Below are 20,107 nucleotides of genomic sequence, written 5' to 3'. Positions count from 1 at the left end.
GATCTTGGTGTAAATGCTTGGATCTATGAGGCTAAAGGCTGAAATGCAAAAATGCTATGCTAGGAGAACCGATGGGATTTGCAAGTGCTGATGAGGCTATGGGCTGAAATCTGCAAGGCTGATCTGTTGATGCTAAAACGCTATGGCTGATAATTGATTTGAGGGCTAAAATCCACTAACGCTGGGGCTGATCTACTTCTAATGATGGCGATAGGCTGAATCTGCTACTAAGGATGGCACCATAGGAGGTCTATAGGAAATGTTGAGGCTCAATCTGGAAAACGCCAAGGTGAGGATGGAGAGGAAAATGCGAGGCCTGGTCGTGCTGCTGGGTACTGGTACTGCAAGTGCAAGGGTACTGACTTATCATTTGCTTGGTGACCTAAGGGGTCACCTAATAGAACTTGCAAGATTAGGTAGGGTAATCTCAAAAAACCCCACAACTTTTAATATGCAGCTATTTGTCACTTATTCATAATATTCCAATTATTGAATAAGAGGTGCTTCATATGCTGAAGTACCTAGGCATGGTACTAATATTGTTGTATGCTGAAGTACCTAGGCATGGTACTAATATTGTCCTAATAGAACTTGCAAGGTTAGGTAGGGTAATTCTCAAAAAACCCCACAACTTTTAATATGCAGCTATTTGTCACTTATTCATAATATTCCAATTATTGAATAAGAAGTGCTTCATATGCTGAACTCCCTAGGCACGGTACTAATATTGTTGTATGGGAACACTCACCAATGCCTACACCTAGTGGTAGACACTGGCTGTGCTCATGTGCAATCAAAGGGTATGCAATTGAACCAAAGTGCCTAGACATGCACGTCTTGCGTACAACAGTGGGCCAACAAAGATTTCTTCATAGTTTCCCCAGAGTTGTTGGTAGACTACTCGTGTCACAAGACGGGCACCACGTGCCAACGGAAAAGAACAGACTGAACAGACTTTTAGCACTTCAATAACAAATGAACTGAAAGAGAGAGAGAGAGAGAGAGAGGGAGGGAGAGACGACACGCAACACGGAGTGGCGGAATTCCACCCTAGAGAGTATTGGCCCCAAACCTTGGCGTCCCTTTCAGTATTTCTTTTTATTGCATCATCAAAGTACAAGCCGGTACTCCATCCTCTGCACCTTCGTCTAGAAGCATGCCCGAGACTGAGCCCATGGCCTCATATTTAAAGGCCCTAGGCCCAAAAGCAATTTACATCAAGAACCTTCGAACTCAAAAGCATCTGGTCCAAAAGCGATGCCCAAAAGCTGTCAGCATAAATCACGGAAATCCGTACAATTTTCATGTTAGCAGTCAACGTAAACGCGAAAATCCGTACAGTCTACCACGTCATCATGTCAACAAAAAATCCGGGTTTTTCGTACAATTCCCACGTCATCAGACCAACGTAGATTGCGGAGATCCGTACGGCTGCTGCCACGTCATCAACTCCACGCAACGCTCTGTGTGTGTGTGTAGATCCTGCTTTATTTATATGCCTTTATGTCACTTGGGCCCCATCGGACAGGTTCCCATAAGTTGGTAGGACTTCTTCTGCTGTTGCTTGTTCTTCTTAGGCTTTAGGCCCCTCGGCCGTGATCTGCAAGTTGGCTCTGCTCTTCAGTGACTCGACACGTAGCAGTTTGTGACATCCCCCCTTCTTGAAAGAAAGTAATCGTCTGCAATTATAGCATATCTGCAAAACAACTCAAGCTAGCTCAAAAATTTCTGAGGGTCATTCCAAGGGACATTCCGAGGAACAATCAGTTCGCTCTTTTTTTTGTTAAGAAGTTGGGGCTCTTTTGATCAAGGAGTTCACTTCTCCTTTCATCCAAATCGGAACTGTTGATATTCTAGCGTAGTAAAATTAGCCATCACATCCAGACCGCACTGATCTTCCATGGGTGCCTTGATGCACTAAAATTACATACCCAGGCAATCTCATCCAATTAGGAATATTCAGTGGTTGGCACATCTATTCAGGGTGTGTCTTTCGACAGCATAAAGAATCAGTATGCGGATTCCGAGTTTGGTAAGCATTGGTTGCAGGTTCTTGCTTCCCAAGGGCCAAGCAACTATTTCATTCGTGATGGTTGTTGTATTTTCGTCAACGTTTATATGTGTTGCCCTCTCTCAGGCCAACCATATTGCATGATGCACATGATTCTCTCACAGGTGGGCACAAGGGAATGAAGACCACTTTGGAAAAAATAGAAAGATTCTTTTATTGGCCTAAAATGCAAAAGGATGTGTTTCGTTATGTCACTAAGTGCACTATATGTCAAAAGGTAAAAGCTCCTCGGGGTAAGCAGCAAAGGCCTCTTGCTTCCGTTGCTTAGTCCCGATGGACCTTTTCAAGATATTTCCATGGATTTTGTGACTAACCTTCCACCAAGTTTGCATTCAAAGAATACTCAATGTTTGACAATTGTCAATCGTTTCAGCAAGTTTTGCATATTGATTCCTTGTAAAGCCACAATCACTGCACAAGATGTAGCACTGTTGTTCATTAAGCATTGGTACCCCCTCTGTGGTTTGCCAAAATCATTTGTTTCAAATAAGGATGTTAAGTTCACGTCTAATTTTTGGCGCGCACTCTTTGAAAATTTTGGCACTAAGTTAAATTTTTCATCGGCTTTTCATCCACAGTCAGAAAGTGAAACAGAGATTTACAATCAATTGGCTTTTGAAGTTTTAAAGTCATATGTGCATGATCAACAATCTCGGTGGAAGCTCTATCTCCCAGTGGTTCAGGCTATTTTGAATGACTCTTTCTTCTGCCATTGGTCGAACTCCGTATGAGGCAGCTTTTGCCCATCCGTTCCAGTCACTTTTGACTCGCTCGGTCAGTCAAATGTCTGATGCCAATGCTGAAAGTCAATCATTGGATGAGATTTCTGAGAGTGTGAAGCTTCGGCTAAGCGCTAAGCAAGGCTCAAGAATCTTATTCACGGCAGGCTAATAAGCATCGTCAGGATGTTTCAATCAAGGAAGGGCATTGGGTGTATTTAAGAATCATGAAACAACGTCTTAAGCAAGTTGGGAAGAAGTGTCCAAAGTTGTCTTTTCGTATGTATGGTCCATTTCCAGTCATTAAAAAGATAAATGAGGTTTCAATGAAATTACAGTTGCCTACTCATGGTCAATGCACAACGTTTTCCATGTTTCTTGGTTGAAAGTGTTTCAGGGAACACCTCCAAAGGACATTTTGGAAGAAGAAGAAGAACCGGAGATCATCGATGAGGCTGAAGTCATGGAGCCGGAGCAAGTGTTGTTGCATCGGTTTCGACATGGTTCGAAGAAGCAAGTGAGACAATACTTTTTGAAGTTCAAGGATCGAGGGACCCATGAAGCGGTGTGGGTCGACGAAGAGTTTTTCAAGGATTATCCAGAGTTGTTGACAGACTACAAGGAAGCCATGCAGCTCCGTATCAGTACCTCACTTTAAAAAGGAGGGGATGTCACGTGACACATCCAACCCTATGTGTCCGTGGACAAGCTACAACATGAGAAGGGTTCAATCAATCCAGTCAGTCTAGCTTAGGAAGTGTTCTGGCACTTTTGTGAGTCTGTTCGCAGATCATGCGTGCCCAGGCACTTAGAGTAGATGCATATCCTCTGGTTGCACACCGCATGATCATCAGCACTACCATCAAAATCCAACAGAATCCATCAGGAGCGCTTTCCAGTGCATTAAACCTATTTTCCCTATTTTATATTTTCACTTATTATTTTAAGTGACTTTTGTTGGAAACTGAGTAGGGCAAATTGGGTAAGATAATATATAAGCAAACCTAGGCTAGCACTATTTGGCAAAAGAGCAAGGAGAACACAAGCCAAAGGCAACAGGTTCCCCCTCTCTCTCTCAGCAGGACCTTTCTCCCTTTGGTGGCGATTTCCTCCGGGCAAGGCCAGCAAGCGATCCCCCTCTTCTTGGCGTTTTTCAGCAAGCCATCATCGCCATAAGTCCAGAACTCTAGCGTTTTCCAGCATTAACCTCATCGCCCCTTTCCCTAGCGTTTTCAGCAACGCCATAGCCTCATAAATTCAGCGCTTAAGATCAGCCCTAAACGAGCGATTTGGACAGCAATTTTCAGCCTAAAATCAGCGTTTTGAAGAAGCCTAAAACCAGCGTTTTTGCATCATCTGATTTCAGCCCATTATCGGTTTTGGACAGCAGAGCAAGCACATCAGTTTTCAGCCATCGAGTCGGTCTCGTCATCCACGTCGTCGACATCGACATAGCCCTAGACTTGCATCAGTTCTCATTCATCCACTTTGTACTAGTATGTGCAATCAATAGTAGTAGACCACTCTCGCCAACGAGAGTGGGGCCTTCGGAGGAGGGTTTTACGTCGTCTTTGGTGTCGTATTCACTTCTCTCTCTATCTCTCAGTCTCATACACCTTCACGCATAGTGTCCATTCACTTTTGTTGTATTCATTGCACTCTCTCACTAAGAACGGAAGGCTTTCCCTTCCATAAGGAAAAGGAACCTTGAGCACAATTCGGAGCACTCATCTTGAGCAAGGTTCATCTTTCATTCCGTTGCACCTTACATCGGGCAACCCTGCTGCTTCACCCCAATAGTGGAGTGAACCGATGTGGATAGACCCTCTGAGGTGCGTACATGCCCCACTACTGACCTGTATAATGCCATGACCTCCCAAATGAGCTCTGTGGGTACTCCCATCTGCTGTAATCTGCGCATCAATCTAGCTCTGGGCACTGTCTCAAATGCTTTGCAGAAATCCACAAAGCTACAATAGATCCGTCTCCCACGCAATCTGCCCTCCTCAATGATGGCTCTGAGTGTCAAGATATGGTCAAGAGTAGAAAACCCCTTCCTGAACCCTTCCTGCCCGGCTGCACGTATCCCCTCCCTCTCTGCCCATCTACTCAATTACTGCTCAAGAATAGATGCGTACAACCGTGCCAATGTGTGTCCAATCATGATAGTGCGATAATTCCCAGGCTCCATAGGGTCTCCCGACTTGAAGATAGGTACAATAGTAGATAGAATCCAAGTATCAAGCAAGCCCTAACACATGGCACGGTTAAACATAACCGCTAGAAGCTCTGCTAGTAAATCTCTGGCATGAGTGAAATGCTCAGCCACTAAGCCATCATGATCATATGCTCTCCCAATCCTCATCCTGTCAATGGCCTTCCTCACCATCTCAACGGTGAAAAAAGCACATGTGTGTGGGCATGGATCAAGGGGGTCAGGAAGGGGGGGATGCTCAAGAACTGTGTACAGAGATGATGCGTACTGGCCCCAGGCCTCTGTAGAAGTGATGGGAGGGGGGGGGGGGGGGGGGGAGGGAGTGCTCATGAAAGAGCCGCCATGCCTCACGTGAGTCCTGACTCAAGAATAGCTGGTATAGATCGTGCTCTAGGCGAGCCAAAAATGCCCTTTTCTTCCGCCGCACTAGGCGTCGAAAGTCAATCTGTGATTGTCTGTGAGTGATATCCCCCAAAATCACCTCCCTCTGAAGTCTAGCTCTAGTGTCCCGACATTCCTCATCATACCAACTGTTCTGGGGCATGCTTCCCGAACGGCGTCTCTGCTCAGGCTAGGTATGTGGGTATGCCTTTGCTGCTGCATCATGTAGTGTCTGTGTCAGTATAGTAGTAAGCTTCTCCAGAGATCGCCCAGGCTCCTCTGTGCACAGGCATTTGTAGATCCCATCTATGTATGCAGAGTCCGTCTCCCGCGTGAAGGTGTAGCGAGTAGGGGCTGCTGCTCGTAGCCTGTGTGCTACACTAAACTGAAAAGAGATGGTCAACGACACAAGAGCATGATCCACTACCACACCAACAGGTCTGGGTCCAACCGTGAGATCTTGGATACTAGAGATGATGCTCGGATGTGCCATGACATAATCCATTGTGTTGGCTCCATGTCTGTGTGAGAGTGTGTGTGCGTTTTCTTCCCAATCAACTTGGGGCTTAAGCTCACGAAACCACCTAATGCCAAAAATCATATCACATCCAGAGAGAGCAAACACAGCAAACCGACGCCGAAAACCTACGCCTTGAATTGAGACTGTTACTTTTACGACACTCATACATAAGTGAAGAGTGCATGCCAAGAGCAAATCCAAAGACCACGATGGGATCCACTAGAATAGCTTCTAAACATGCGCTCTTCACAAGGGAATCGATAATCATATCATGTATGCTGCCAAGATCAAACAAGATCACAATGCGGTGACTATTCACATGACCCTAAAACTTCATCACAGACTCATCTAGATGATCATTAGAAACCTGGGGCACATTAGCGTTCTCATTTATAACACTAACAAAAGATGTGGGTTATGTGGGTGCTATGGGTTCTTTCTTATGATAAATTCGTGTGGGTTATGTATGAATATTTGGACTACATACGTAGGTTAATTTTACAACTTCGAAATGACGGAAACATGTTACTCTATTTTTAATTTCACATTCACGAGACCCTTAACTCCACAATTGCTCGTTAGCTGCCCAAAAAATAAGACTCCCTCACAAAGATAGTGTTGATTTTTGTATTATGTAGGATCACATTACATGTGTGTGTGTGTGTGTGTGTGTGTGTGTGTGTGTGTGTGTGTGATGCTTTTGGCTCTTTGGGGTGCTTCAGTCACCGCATTACCACTTTGCGGTGTTCTTCACCTGGGTCAGATTTTGGACTCTGTGGGCCATCTGGCACCACAGGAACTCCTTAATGTTCCAAGGCACTTATGTTGACCCCTTCCCCTATTTCAAATCATCTCTTGGTCAAGCACTACATTTTGCTTATGACGCTGGACACATCACTCTTGATGCCTATAGGATTTACTTTGATTGTTTCTAGCTTTCGGAGCCTCATAGTGCTCCGCTCTTTGTATCCCTCTCTTTTCGTGGGTTTTCCTTGCTTTGAGGTTTCCCACTTGTAAAGTAATCAAAGCAGATTTACAAAAAAAATTGTGTGTGGGTGCACGCACACAAGTGTGTTACACTATGTGTGTGTGTGTCCAATGTTGGGGGGGGGGGGGGGGGGGGGGGGGGGGGGGGGGATGGACATGTGCAGATGCGCACAAAGTCCACATGCATGTGTGTGATGCTTCTGCTCGTTTTTACGTGTTTTCTTTTTTTTTGGGGAGGTGGGGGGGGGGGCAGTGCCTGAATGTTGTTTCAAGAAAGCAACGTCAAGTTTTGTTGTAACAAATAGCCAATCACAAAGATCTATACCTCTGTAACAAAGGCTCCAACATGGGAGTTGTCTTTGAAAGCAACATTAGGCACCCGGATGATCACATGTCTTGAAAACTTTTCTGTGCTGTCAAAAAGACCAGTAACATTAGTAAATACAAAGAGGGCCATTGCAAAAGAAGTGTGATGCCACCAATGGAGCTAACCAAATGCTACTTACCACAATGGACTGGAGCAATGTTATTTCAGATTAATTCATACATACTATATAGCCCACCTTCATCTTTAAAGGGAAGTGCAAGATATACACTATTCCTGATACACCTACAAACTCCGATATACATCTAATTGGCAAAAGCAGATCCAATTACCAAGATCTAATAGATGAAAAATCCTTGCTGATAAATGGCCAGAAACATGCTGCCTACAGACCAAAAGAAGGTAAAGAAAACTCAACCATAAAGGCAAACTACAATTTTCTTGCTAGTAAAAGTAGTAAGAACAAATGTTTCTAGGCATCAATTGGACCAAAGATGGGTCTATTGCAAGAACGGTTTGAGAACACAAACATGGATGGAGATCACATCTTGAGGACCAAAATCACACCAAACCCCTTTTCAAAATTATTCAGGGAAGTGGGACGGTACGGGAACAATAAGGGGTGAGAGAGAGAGAGAGAGAGAGAGAGAGAGAGAGAGACAGAGAAATGAAATGAAATGTAATATTAACGTCTTCAAGAGGCCAAAATGACCTATGAAACCAAAAGGTTACATGTGGTGAATCTAATACCAGGTCTAGGTACAAAAAGTACAGAGAGAGAGAGAGAGATAGAGAGAGAAGAAGAAGAAGAGAGTTTTAACATCGTAGGAAACTATCCCAAGAGACCTCACAAATCTAGCCGACGAGGAGAGTTGAACTCAAGACCTGTTATTCAAGAGGGAAATGGCATAACCAATCTACCACACTTGGGTGATAGAAAGGTTATACCATTTTCCTCTTTTTACTAGCAAGGGAAGGAGGAGAGAGAGAGAGAGAGAGAGAGAGAGAGAGAGAGAGAGAGAGAAACGAAATGAAATGAAATGTAATATTAACGCCTTCAAAAGGCTAAAATGACCTATGAGACCAAAAGGTTACATGTGGTGAATCTAATACTAGGTCTGGGTACAAAAAGTACAAAGAACTGAAAAGAAAATAGTGGGTAGGGGTGGGGTGAAAGCTGATACAAAGGGAATACAAAACAAAGGGTGAGCTGATGTTACATGCAGCGGAATGATTGTTTGCGCTTTGCTCAAGATGAGTGCTCCGAACTATGCTCAAGGTTCCTTTTAGTTCTTATGGAAGGGAGAGCCTTCCGTTCTTAGTGGAAAGTGCTATGATCACGAACAAAGTGAATGGACAATGTGCGTGCAAGTGTATGAGACTGAGAGATAGAGAGAGAAGAGAGATACGACACCAGAGACGTTGTAAAACCCTCCTCCGAAGGCCCCACTCTCGTCGGCGAGAGTGGTCTACTATTCATTGCACAAAGTGGTACAATGACGATGCAATGGACTGATGCAATCTAAGACTATGCCGATGACGAAGACGGTGATGACGACGACAACTTTAGGGCTGGAATCTGTGGTCTTCTATATGCTGAATTTCGGGGCTGTTTCGGTGGCTGAAAATGACTGTTTTGGCTGCGTTTTCGAGGGCTGAAAATAGGGGTCTTCTGCAATACTTCTAGGCTGAATTGTCTGCTGTCCAATAGGGTTGAAAACGCTGCTGTTCTGACACAGCAATGGCTGAAAACCAAAAACGCTGATCTGTTGGCTGAGCGTTAGTAAAAACGCTGGCTATTTGGGGAAGCTGGCGATCATGGGAAAAACGCCAGGGATCTGGAGTTGCTACTGCTAGCGATCTGCAAACGCCACTGCTTGGAGACTGTCGGCGATGATACAAACTGAAAACACTGGGCTAATGTGTGGCGAAGGTGGGGAAACCAAAAACGCCAAGGCTACTGTTGGGGTTCTGCTGAGAAGGTGCCTGTTGAGCATGTGCTCCTGCTGCCTCTTCTGCCAGAAAGTGCTAACTTGGGTTTGCTTATATATTTTCTTAGCAAAATTGCCCTACCTACTTTTGTTGGAAAATAATATGTGAAAATACCAAAAATAGGAAAAATAGACTAAATGCACTGGAAAATTCCCCTGATTGAATCTGATGGATTCTCAAGGGAATACTGATGATCATGCTGTGTGCAACCAGAGGATATGCATCTACACTAAGTGATTGGGCATGCACGGTCTACGAATAGACTCACAAAAGTGCCATATCACTTCTAAATCTTGACTGATTGGATTGACTGAACCCTTGTCGTGCTGTAGCTTGTCCACGGACACATAGGGTTGGATGTGTCACGTGACATCCCCTCCTTTTCAAAGTGAGGTACTGGTACCGAACTGTATGGCGTCAAGGGAGATCGCCAAAAGCATCCGGAATCCTGGAAGGTACTCTTCGCAGGCCCACTCTGATGTGTGGGTCGTGCGGTACTTGAACTTCATAAAGGTCTGCAACGCTTGCTTCTTTGGGCTGCGCAAAAAGCGACACAAAATATTTTGAATCTCCTTCCTTGCTTCAACTTTGTCTAGAGTCATGCTTCTTTCATCTTCAAGAATCTCCATGGCTGAAAATTCTTGAAACCACTTCCAACACAAAACCATGAACATACCTATTCCATGTAAAGTGAGTGGAAAAAATCTTGTCTTCCTCAAAGACTGTGCATGCAATCTAGATGAACAAAGAGATGGAGTGACAACCCGTTCATCAGACACATGCAAACAATGAGATGGAATCTTTCTCTTATGATCTAGAGCAATCAACTGTGGCAAAACACAATGGAAATGCCCACGCTTGGTGCTCATACTATCATGTGCTTGTTCGGAAACTGTGTCATGCCAAGAAAGAGACATGGAATGTGACTTCCTTACATACATACTTTTCAACTTTTCATGAAAAATCCGCATACATTCGTGCTCATCCATGAGAGAAATGTGCTCAACATACAATATGTCATGCGTAGGAAAAGGGATCACATAAAGACGCTTACTAAAGTACAGGAAACGATCAAGAATGAAACATTTGAACAATGCGTGCTATCAATCATGCGAACACATAATACTTCCTGTGAGGGTTCGTTGGACCTAGGCTCGAGAGCCAAGATCGCTTCTTCCTGAATGATCGAATCGTCTTGTGGGGGTTCTTTGGACCTCGACTCCAAAGCCAAGATCGGTTCTTCATGATTGACCGAATCTACAACGAGGTTAGCTTCGCTAGAAAAAGCATCCACTAATACATCATCCTTGTGAACAATCACATCATCTTCATGCAACTCATCATGCTTGCGAGAAATCACACCTTGATCATGCAAATCATCATACTTGTGAGAAATCAAATCTTGATCATGCAAATCATCATGCTTGTCATTGTCATCCAAATCATTATGCAAATCATTGTTATTCAAATCATCATGCAAATCATTGTCATTCAAATCATCATCATGCTTCATACAATCATGCAAATCCTGTGTGTCATGCTTTGGAGAAGAAGAGACTGAGAGAGTCTTCTTTTCCTGATTCTGTTGCATCTGTGCCTAAACTTGAGAAAAGAGTCGCAAGAACTCTTCCATGCTTGCTTTGTTCTCGCGAACAAATCTTGCTTCTCTTTCTTTGGCTTCCAAGCGTGCTTGCTCGCTCTCACGCGCTATGGCTGCCATTCTTTCTTGGTACTTACGCTCTATGGCTGTTATTCTTTCTTTGTGTTCACGCTCTATTTTTGCTTTTCGTTCTGCATCTCTTGCTTTGTCTTCTAACTTCTTGTCCATCATCCTCTTGTCGAAAGCCTCCATAGGAGTTAGTGCAATCGGTGTCGTAGATGGGGAAGGGTCAGAAAAACCTCCTGGTGGGAAAAATTCTTCTTCTCCTCTCTCATGCTCATCACCTCCAAGCGAAGTATCCATTCCGCTTCGAGTGATGACCATTCTGCAATCGTGGGTTCTTGTGGGTTCTTCGGGGTTCTTGTGGTCTTGGGTTCTAAAGTTCTCGAGGAACTTGGGTTGTTGGGGGTCTTGAGTTCTTGAGGTTCTTGAGGTTTTCTTTCGCTTGCCAATCGCGTTTGAGAAGGATCTTCTCTTCACCCGAGTTCTACTCCTTTCCACGGGCGCACCCCTTGGCGGCCTTGCGCTCACACCAAGGTTGCTGTTTCCCACCTCACGTCGATTGGCCGGCCACTAAGTGCACGGTCCGCTCTCAATGAGTGAAAAGAGGCACAAGGGGAGGCTGGACAAGCCCTTCTTTCCTGGGATTCCTGTCACTCTTCAAAAACACGATTAGGAATCGACACGCCCAAGCGAACTTGGGTTCGTGCGACCTCAACAAGCAAAAAAATTCTTGTGGTTCTTTCCTTGAGTGATACAGAACACTGCCAAAGCTCTGAAGACTGATACCAATGTTACGTGCAACGGAATGATTGTTTGCGCTTTGCTCAAGATGAGTGCTCCGAACTGTGCTCAAGGTTCCTTTTAGTTCTTATGGAAGGGAGAGCCTTCCGTTCTTAGTGGAAAGTGCTATGATCACGAACAAAGTGAATGGACAATGTGCGTGCAAGTGTATGAGACTGAGAGATAGAGAGAGAAGAGAGATACGACACCAGAGACGTTGTAAAACCCTCCTCCGAAGGCCCCACTCTCGTCGGCGAGAGTGGTCTACTATTCATTGCACAAAGTGGTACAATGACGATGCAATGGACTGATGCAATCTGAGACTATGCCGATGACGACGACGGTAATGACGACGACAACTTTAGGGCTGAAATCTGTGGTCTTCTATCTGCTGAATTTTGGGGCTGTTTTGGTGGCTGAAAATGACTGTTTTCGTTGTGTTTTCGAGGGCTGAAAATGGGGGTCTTCTACAATACTTCTAGGCTGAATTGTCTACTGTCCAATAGGGCTGAAAATGCTGCTGTTCTGACGCAGCAATGGCTGAAAACCAAAAACGCTGATCTGTTGGTCGAGCGTTAGTAAAAACGTTGGCTATTTGGGGAAGCTGGCGATCATGGGAAAAACGCCAAAGATCTGGAGTCGCTACTGCTAGCGATCTGCAAACGCCACTACTTGGAGACTGTCGGCGATGATGCAAACTGAAAACGCTGGGCTCATGTGTGGCGAAGGTGGGTGAATCAAAAACGCCAAGGCTACTGTTGGGGTTCTGCTGAGAAGGTGTATGTTGAGCATGTTCTCCTGCTGCCTCTTCTGTTAGAAGTGCTAACTTGGGTTTGCTTATATATTTTCTTAGCAAAATTGCCCTACCTACTTTTTTGTTGGAAAGTCGCTTAAAAATAATAAGTGAAAATACCAAAAAAAGGAAAAATAGGCTAAATGCACTGGAAAATTCCCCTGACTGGATCTGATGGATTCTGAAGGGAATACTGATGATCATGCTATGTGCAACCAGAGGATATGCATCTACACTAAGTGACTGGGCATGCACGGTCTACGAATAGACTCACAAAAGTGCCAGATCACTTCTAAATCTTGACTGACTGGACTGACTGAACCCTTGTCATGCTGTAGCTTGTCCAAGACACATAAGGTTGGATGTGTCACGTGACAGCTGATACAATGGAGCTCTCTGGCAATGTCTGAATACCAAAGAGAGAGAGAGAGAGAGAGAGAGAGAGAGAAGAAGAAGAAGAAGAATATTGTTTTAACGTCGTAGGAAACTATCCCAAGAGACCTTAAAGATCTATCCGACAAGGAGAGCTGAACTCTAGACTTGGAGAGAGAGAGAGAGAGAGAGAGAGAGAGAGAGAAATGAAATGAAATGTTATATTAAACATCTTCAAAAGGCCAAAATGACCTTTGAGACTAAGCCGATACAATCCTTGTGGATCTAATCCAATGTCTGATTACCAAAAAAAAAAAATGTTCATGAAGTTAGAAGCTTTTTGGGCTTGTGTTCTTACTACAGGCGGTTCATTCGGAAGTTTACAGAAGTAGCTTACCCTTTGCACATATTGACTCAGAAAGAAGTCCCTTTCTCGTGGGGACCGACAGAGGTAACTGCCTTTCAGACACTTAAGGAAAAATTGACTACGCAACCAGTGTTTGCTTTGCCAGACTTGCAAAAGCCATTCGAAGTTTATTGTGATGCTTGTGGTCGTAGTCTGGGAGCGGTCTTAATGCACGAGGGCCATGTGATTGCCTATGAAAGCAGATTATTTTCAAAACCAGAATTGACAGCACAGATTTATGAGAAAGAGCTATTGGCAGTGATCCATGCTCTTACTCAATGGCGACATTACCTACTCGGAGCCAATTTCTCGGTATTTATGATCATCAGCGTTTACACTACTTCCTGTCACAAAAGCAGCTTTCGGAAAAGCAGATGCGGTGGGCTAACATTTTTGTCACAGTTTCACTTCCAAATTGTCCATGTTCAGGGACAGAAAAACTTCGTGGCAGATGCATTGTCCCGGAAGTTCCTTGTCTTGGCTATTTCCGCGATTCATCATAGAAGCCTTGAGAATATGGTTGATCAGTACGCCATCGATCCAAATTTTTTCGATGTTTTCACTCGAATACAGAATGGGGAGATAGTGCCAGGATATTCCATATGGGATGGCTACTTGTTGAAGAAAACGATGTGTGTTACACAACCGGTGAGGGAAAAGGTTTTGACTTAGTGCCATTGTCCACCTTTTACGGGTCACCGCGGCATCGACACCACCTTGAGAGGTGTGGAGCTTTATTTGTTTGGCCGAGACTCAAGAAGGATGTGGACGACTTTGTTTGCAGTTGTTTAGTATGCCAGAAGGTCAAGTTTGACAGGCATAAGGCACAAGGATTACTATAGCCTTTACCCATTCCTACCCGCCCCTAGGAAAGTATTGCAATGGATTTCATCTTTGATCTCCCGAAGACATAGAGTGGGCACGATGGCATCTGAACTGTCATTGACAGATTTAGCAAGCAAGCTTATCCATTCCAATGAAGAAACAATCAAGCCGGACCGTTTAGCGAGACAATTCGTTGCACAGATATTTCGATTACATGGCATGCTTGAGACAATAGTCTCCGAGAGAGACCCCCGATTCACGAGTTTGTTTTGGGGGGCTATTTGGGAGAACATTGGCACACGGTTGCAGTTCTCGTCATCGTTCCACCCATAGACAGATGGGCAATGTGAGATTGCAAATTCAGTTGTTCTGGATTTATTGAAGTCTTACATCTCTGATCAAAAGCTTCAATTAGGAAAAAAAATTGCCTTTGGTGGAATTTGCCTACAGCAACACGGTTCACTTGTCATAATAATCAATATCTAATTCTCCTAAATGATTTTCTCATGTTAAACTGATCATTTAATATGGGGAAGTGCCAAGGGAGAAAAAGCTAGAATATTGGTTAAGCTAGCAGACTGGTCACAATAGGGATCCAAAGGAGGGAAAATAGAGATCCAAAGGGGGTGGCATCTGCAAAAGAGCAATGTGCAACAATGGGCTTAAAAGACCCTAAGGTTCAGCCCATTAAGACTTCCAAAATGCTAAGGTTCCAAAATTCAAAGGTTGTGTCCAAAGACAAAACACTAGGGAAATTGGATGCTTAGTGTGTGTCACAAAAAGTCTTTGTCAATCCCTACATAGGAGGGGGCGAGCCTTGCAAGTAGGGGATGAGAGAGAAACTCACACACACACACACACACACACACACACACACAAGCTCCCTTTACACAAAGAGAATGAAGGACACATGTCAGCTCCCTAGCCCAGATGTCCACAAGGTGTGTCATGGATGCTTGAGAGTCAATCGCTGCCTACATCATCGCTTATGTCATCGCCTACATCATCGCTAGAAGGCTCTAGAAGAATCTAGAAGTATCTAGAAGATTCTAGAAGTTCTAAAAGTATCAAGGAGATTCTAGAAGTTTCTAGAAGCATGGAGAAGATTCCGAAAGAATCTAGAAGTTTCTGGAAAGCTCTAGAAAGTTGAAGGATCTAGAAAGTTCTAGAAGAACTAGAAGGATCAAGAAGTTATAGAAGCTTGGAGAAGATTCCGGAAGAATCTAGAAGTTTCTGGAAAGCTCTAGAAAGTTGAAGAAGGATCCAGAAGGTTCTAGAAGAACTAGAAGGTTCTAGAAGATTCTAACCTCCCTAAAAAGTCCTAACCTCCTCAAGTAACCTCCTCAAGCACTAGTATAAATAGGAGTCTTGGGCCACAAGACCCTCAGTCTTGCCAACACCAGTTGTGAGGCTCCTATGAGGAAATCCCTCTTCTAGTTCTTATGTTCGAGTCTTGTCCTTGCAATCAAGCCTTGTCTTGTACTCAAGTTATGTATTCCAAGTCTTGTATCTAGCTCTCTTAATAAAGTATTAAGTCTTATAATCAATATTAAGCCTATCATCAAGTCCAACTTCTTCTACATTGTGAGCGCCTTGGCAAGGCAAGAATATTTACAAAAATAGATCTTTGTGGTGCTTACAACCTAGTCAAAATCAAAGAAGGTGATGAATGGAAGACAGCCTTTCGAACAAGGTATGGCCACTTTGAATATACCGTCATGCCATTTGGTCTCACAAATGTCCCAGCTGTTTTTCAACATTTAATGAACAATATCTTTCGAGAGTATTTTATTTGGATGATATCTTGATATTTCCCAAGGATCAAGAAGAGCATGAGCACCATGTACGATTCGTGCTTGAAAAGCTTCGTGCATCAGGGTTATATGCAAAGTAGGAGAAGTGTTCTTTTCATCAATCTAAGGTGGAATTTCTTGGTTATGTAATTTTTGAAAAGGGAATCTCCATGGATCCAAAGAAGGTTCAAACCATCCTTGATTGGGAGACATCCACCTCAATAAGAGATGTTCAATGTTTCCTCGGATTTGCAAATTTTTATCGTATCTTTATACAGGGATACTCCAAGGTGGTTACAGCACTCCCAAGGTTGACAGGTCATAATAAGTTTGTCTGAGACTCAGAGGCCGCGAAAGCATTTCAGACTCTCAAGCAAGCTTTCACGACCGCACCCATTCTAATTCACGCAGATCCTACAAAGCCTTTCATCCTAGAAACAGACGCTTCAGATTTTGCCCTTGGCGCTATTCTATCCCAAGTAGGAGAGGATGGTCGAGTACATCCAATGGCTTTTCATTCCCGCAAGTTCTCAGCTGCAGAAATCAATTATGAAATCCATGACAAAGAGCTCTTAGCAATCATCGACTCCTTCGACGCTTGGCGTCACCTACTTGAAGGAGCTCCTCATAAGATCACTATCTATACAGATCACAAGAATTTATAATACTTCATGACATCCTGCGTCTTGAATCGCCGCCAAGCCAGGTGGAGTGGTATCCTATCAAGGTTTGATTTTCTTATCTCTTATAGACCTGGCCGTCAACAAGCTAAGCCAGATGCCTTATCAAGAAGATCCTACCTTGCACCTAGAGAAGGCGACGCAACATTTGATCAACAAGAGTCAGTGATTTTGAAACCTGAGCAACTTAAGCTAAACGCCACCATGAGCCAAGCTCCTGAAGATTCTACTTTTCTTTCTAAGGTGAAGACGCAAATTGCCAAAGACCCACTTGCTCTAAATATTAGACAACAACTACAAGGACAAGAGGGTAATGAGGACTTTCAAGAAATTGATGGACTAATTTACTATAAGGATCTTCTCTATATTCCGCTAGGACCAACACGCTTGGAGGTACTTCAGCAACGGCATAATCTTCCATCAGCAAGACATTTTGGGGTTAATAAGACAATTGAGCTTCTCTCCCGTGACTTTTGGTGGCCTCAAATGTGGAAGTTTGTCAAGGAGTATATAGGCACTTGTGACACTTGCAATAGATCAAAGGCCCCTCGTCATCGTCCCCATGGGTTACTCCATCCCTTGCCCATTCCAACCAAACCATGGTCATCCATCTCCATGGATTTCATTGTAGAGCTACCCTTGTCACAAGGATTTGACTCCATTTTGGTAGTCGTGCATCAGTTTACAAAAATGACACACTTCATTCCAACCACTAAAACCATCACCAGCGAAGGTATGGCCAAACTCTTTCTACAGCATATCTATCGTTATCACAGATTACCGGATGACATGTTTCTGATCGAGGCCCACAATTCATCTCTAGCTTTTGGAAAAGCTTATTCAAGCTACTCGGAGTACAAATCAACCTCTCCTCAACCAATCACCCACAAAGTGATGGACAAACAAAGAGAGTAAATCAAGTTTTGGAACGGTATCTCCGATGTACTATCAATTATAACCAGGATAATTGGGTCGAGCTCCTATCGCTAGCAAAATTCTCCTATAATAACAGTTTTCATGCCTCCACCCGTCACACTCCATTCTTTGCTAATTATGGTCAACATCCCAAACAAGATATCCACAGACACTATCAAGTCAAGAATCCAGCTGCTATTCATCTTACACAACAATTATTTGCAACTCACAAAGAACTTACAATTCACATCAAAGAAGCTCAATCCAAGTATAAGGAAAGTACAAATCTCCATCGCATGCAGCATCCAAAATACAAAGAAGGGGATAAAGTGTGGCTCCTCCGACGTGATCTGTGTTCATCTTGTCCCTGTCAAAAACTTGATTATCGAAGGCTTGGCCCGTTTAAAATTATCCGTCAAGTCAATCCAGTCACCTATCGACTCCGATTGCCCTCATCCATGAAAATCCATCCGGTCTTTCATGTCTCAGTCCTAGAACCTTGTCACACATCTAAGATCCGAGGAAGAACCCTACAACCACCTCCTCCGGTTGAGATTCAAGGATATGATGAATATGAGGTCGAGAAAGTCCTAGATTCTCGAGTTTCGCGTGGCAGGTTACAGTACTTGGTGCATTGGAAAGGCTATGATGTTAGTGAACGAACTTGGGAACCATCACACAATCTACAGCATGCATCTCTCAAAGTCCAAGAGTTCCATCAACAACATCCATGGAAGCCCAACTCAAGGAACACCACTACTCCTCGTGGAACTCGTCGCTAGAGGAGGGAGTAATGTCATGGATGCTTGAGATTGAGTCGTTGCCTGCATCATCGTATATGTCATCGCCTACATCGCTAGAAGGCTCTAGAAGAATCTAAAAGGATCTAGAAGATTCTAGAAGTTCTAAAAGTATCAAGGAGATTCTCAAAGTTTCTAGAAGCATGGAGAAGATTCCGGAAGGTTGAAGAAGAATCTAGAAAGTTCTAGAAGAACTAGAAGGATCAAGAAGTTTCTAGAAGCTTGGAGAAGATTCCAGAAGAATCTAGAAGTTTCTGAAAAGCTCTAGAAAGTTGAAGAAGGATCTGGAAGGTTCTAGAAGAACTAGAAGGTTCTAGAAGATTCTAACCTCCCTAGAAAGTCCTAACCTCCTCAAGTAACCTCCTCAAGCACTAGTATAAATAGGGGTCTTGGGCCACAAGCCCCTCAATCTTGCCAACACCATTTGTGAAGCTCCTATGAGGAAATCCCTCTTCTAGTTCTTATGTTTGAGTCTTGTCCATGCAATCAAGCCTTGTCTTGTACTCAAGTCTTGTATCTAGCTCTCTTAATAAAGTATTAAGTCTTATAATCAATATTAAGCCTATCATCAAGTCCAAGTTCTTGTACATTGTGAGCGCCTTGGCAAGGTAAGAACATTTACAAAAATAGATCTTCGTGGTGCTTACAACCTAGTCAGAATCAAAGAAGGTGATGAATGGAAGACAGCCTTTCGGACAAGGTATGGCCACTTTGAATATACCGTCCTAAGGGGCTTGCATATGGCTTAACCACTATTGAGCTATTAGAAGCTTGACATGAGCCGGTGTTGTTTTGGTGTTGAACGAGCCTCTCTTCTTTTCCTTGCAATTAATGGTATTCGAGCCACGGGTACAGTAGCTTGAGTGCTTTTTCTAAAGGGGTAAAGAGGAGTAGCAACTAGGGCTTGAAGTGCCAAAGTACACCTAAAAAGTTTACACCTAAAAGTTGTTAAAATGGCTGACAATAGTAAAGAGAGTGAAATTAATGTTGATAACTTTGATTTTGCTAATGAGCAAGCTACTAATGATGCCCCGATGCTTGTTAACTATCTTGTTTCTAGGCTTCAACAAGCTATGGGCAATCCATCCCTGCAAAGTGAAGTGCAACGGCAGCTTCGTGCTCATGGGATTCTCTAAGCTCCCCACCATGACGAGAGAACACCTAGGAAGCCTCCTTGCAAGACTTCCAAAAGAGATCTCTCTCCGATTCGGGAAGAAGAAGAGGATCCCTATGAAGGGCTCAGAAATTTGCTCCTTGATGACGCATCTCCTTCTCAAAGGAGAATTCAAGAGCCTCTACCGAAGGGACGAGAAAGAAGTGAGTCTCCCGCAGCCCGCCACCTTGGCAAAGATGGCTCCATGAAGACGGCAGACTAAACGCTCTCCATCACCTCCAAAACGGAGAAGACCATCGCATACTTCTCCACACCATACTTCAAAGAGGGATGACAAAAAGCAAGAGAAGAAAAAGGCGAGAAAGAGGACACCCTCTTCTCCATCTTCTTCATTCTCTTCCTCTTATGAAAGTGATGGTGAAGACAAAGAAGATCAAGGAAAGAAAAAGGCAAGAAAGAGGTCACCCTCTTCTCCATTTTCCTCAAATTCTTCATCTTCTGAAGAAAGTGATGGTGCAACCTTTGAACTATCAAAGAGAAGAGACCATAGGAAATCCTATGCAGCGTAGAAGAGGTCGTCCAAGCTCAAGAAATTCAAAGAGGGAGGGAAGAGCATCTCTTTCTTTACCTATGATGGCACTTTTGGTGCTACAGACAAAGTCTTGGCCTTTATCCAACAATTTGATGCGGCGTTCGGAGATGAGGGCTTCACGGAGTCCTCTAAGCTACGCCATGTAGCTATGCACTCTCAAAAGT

The 20,107-nt window shown here is 43.8% G+C and overlaps 1 protein-coding gene across 5 annotated transcripts in view; it reads right to left on the bottom strand.

The window, feature by feature from the left end:
- Nucleotides 1-20,107, bottom strand: part of LOC147430509 (DNA primase) — a 60,061-nt gene that overhangs the window by 17,921 nt on the left and 22,033 nt on the right. For all 5 annotated transcript variants that reach the window (XM_086494419.1, XM_086494415.1, XM_086494416.1 and 2 more), the window contains exon 7: nt 7,219-7,301. In XM_086494419.1, the coding sequence (XP_086350545.1) occupies nt 7,219-7,301 (83 nt within the window). The remainder of the gene's footprint in view (nt 1-7,218; nt 7,302-20,107) is intronic.

This window comes from Adiantum capillus-veneris, chromosome 21 (assembly GCF_014529385.1).
Source record: "Adiantum capillus-veneris isolate H3 chromosome 21, ASM1452938v2, whole genome shotgun sequence".
In the NCBI taxonomy this organism is placed as follows: domain Eukaryota; kingdom Viridiplantae; phylum Streptophyta; class Polypodiopsida; order Polypodiales; family Pteridaceae; genus Adiantum; species Adiantum capillus-veneris.
The sequence above is the reverse complement of the archived record's forward strand: the minus strand, read 5'-3'. Positions and strand labels throughout refer to the sequence as shown.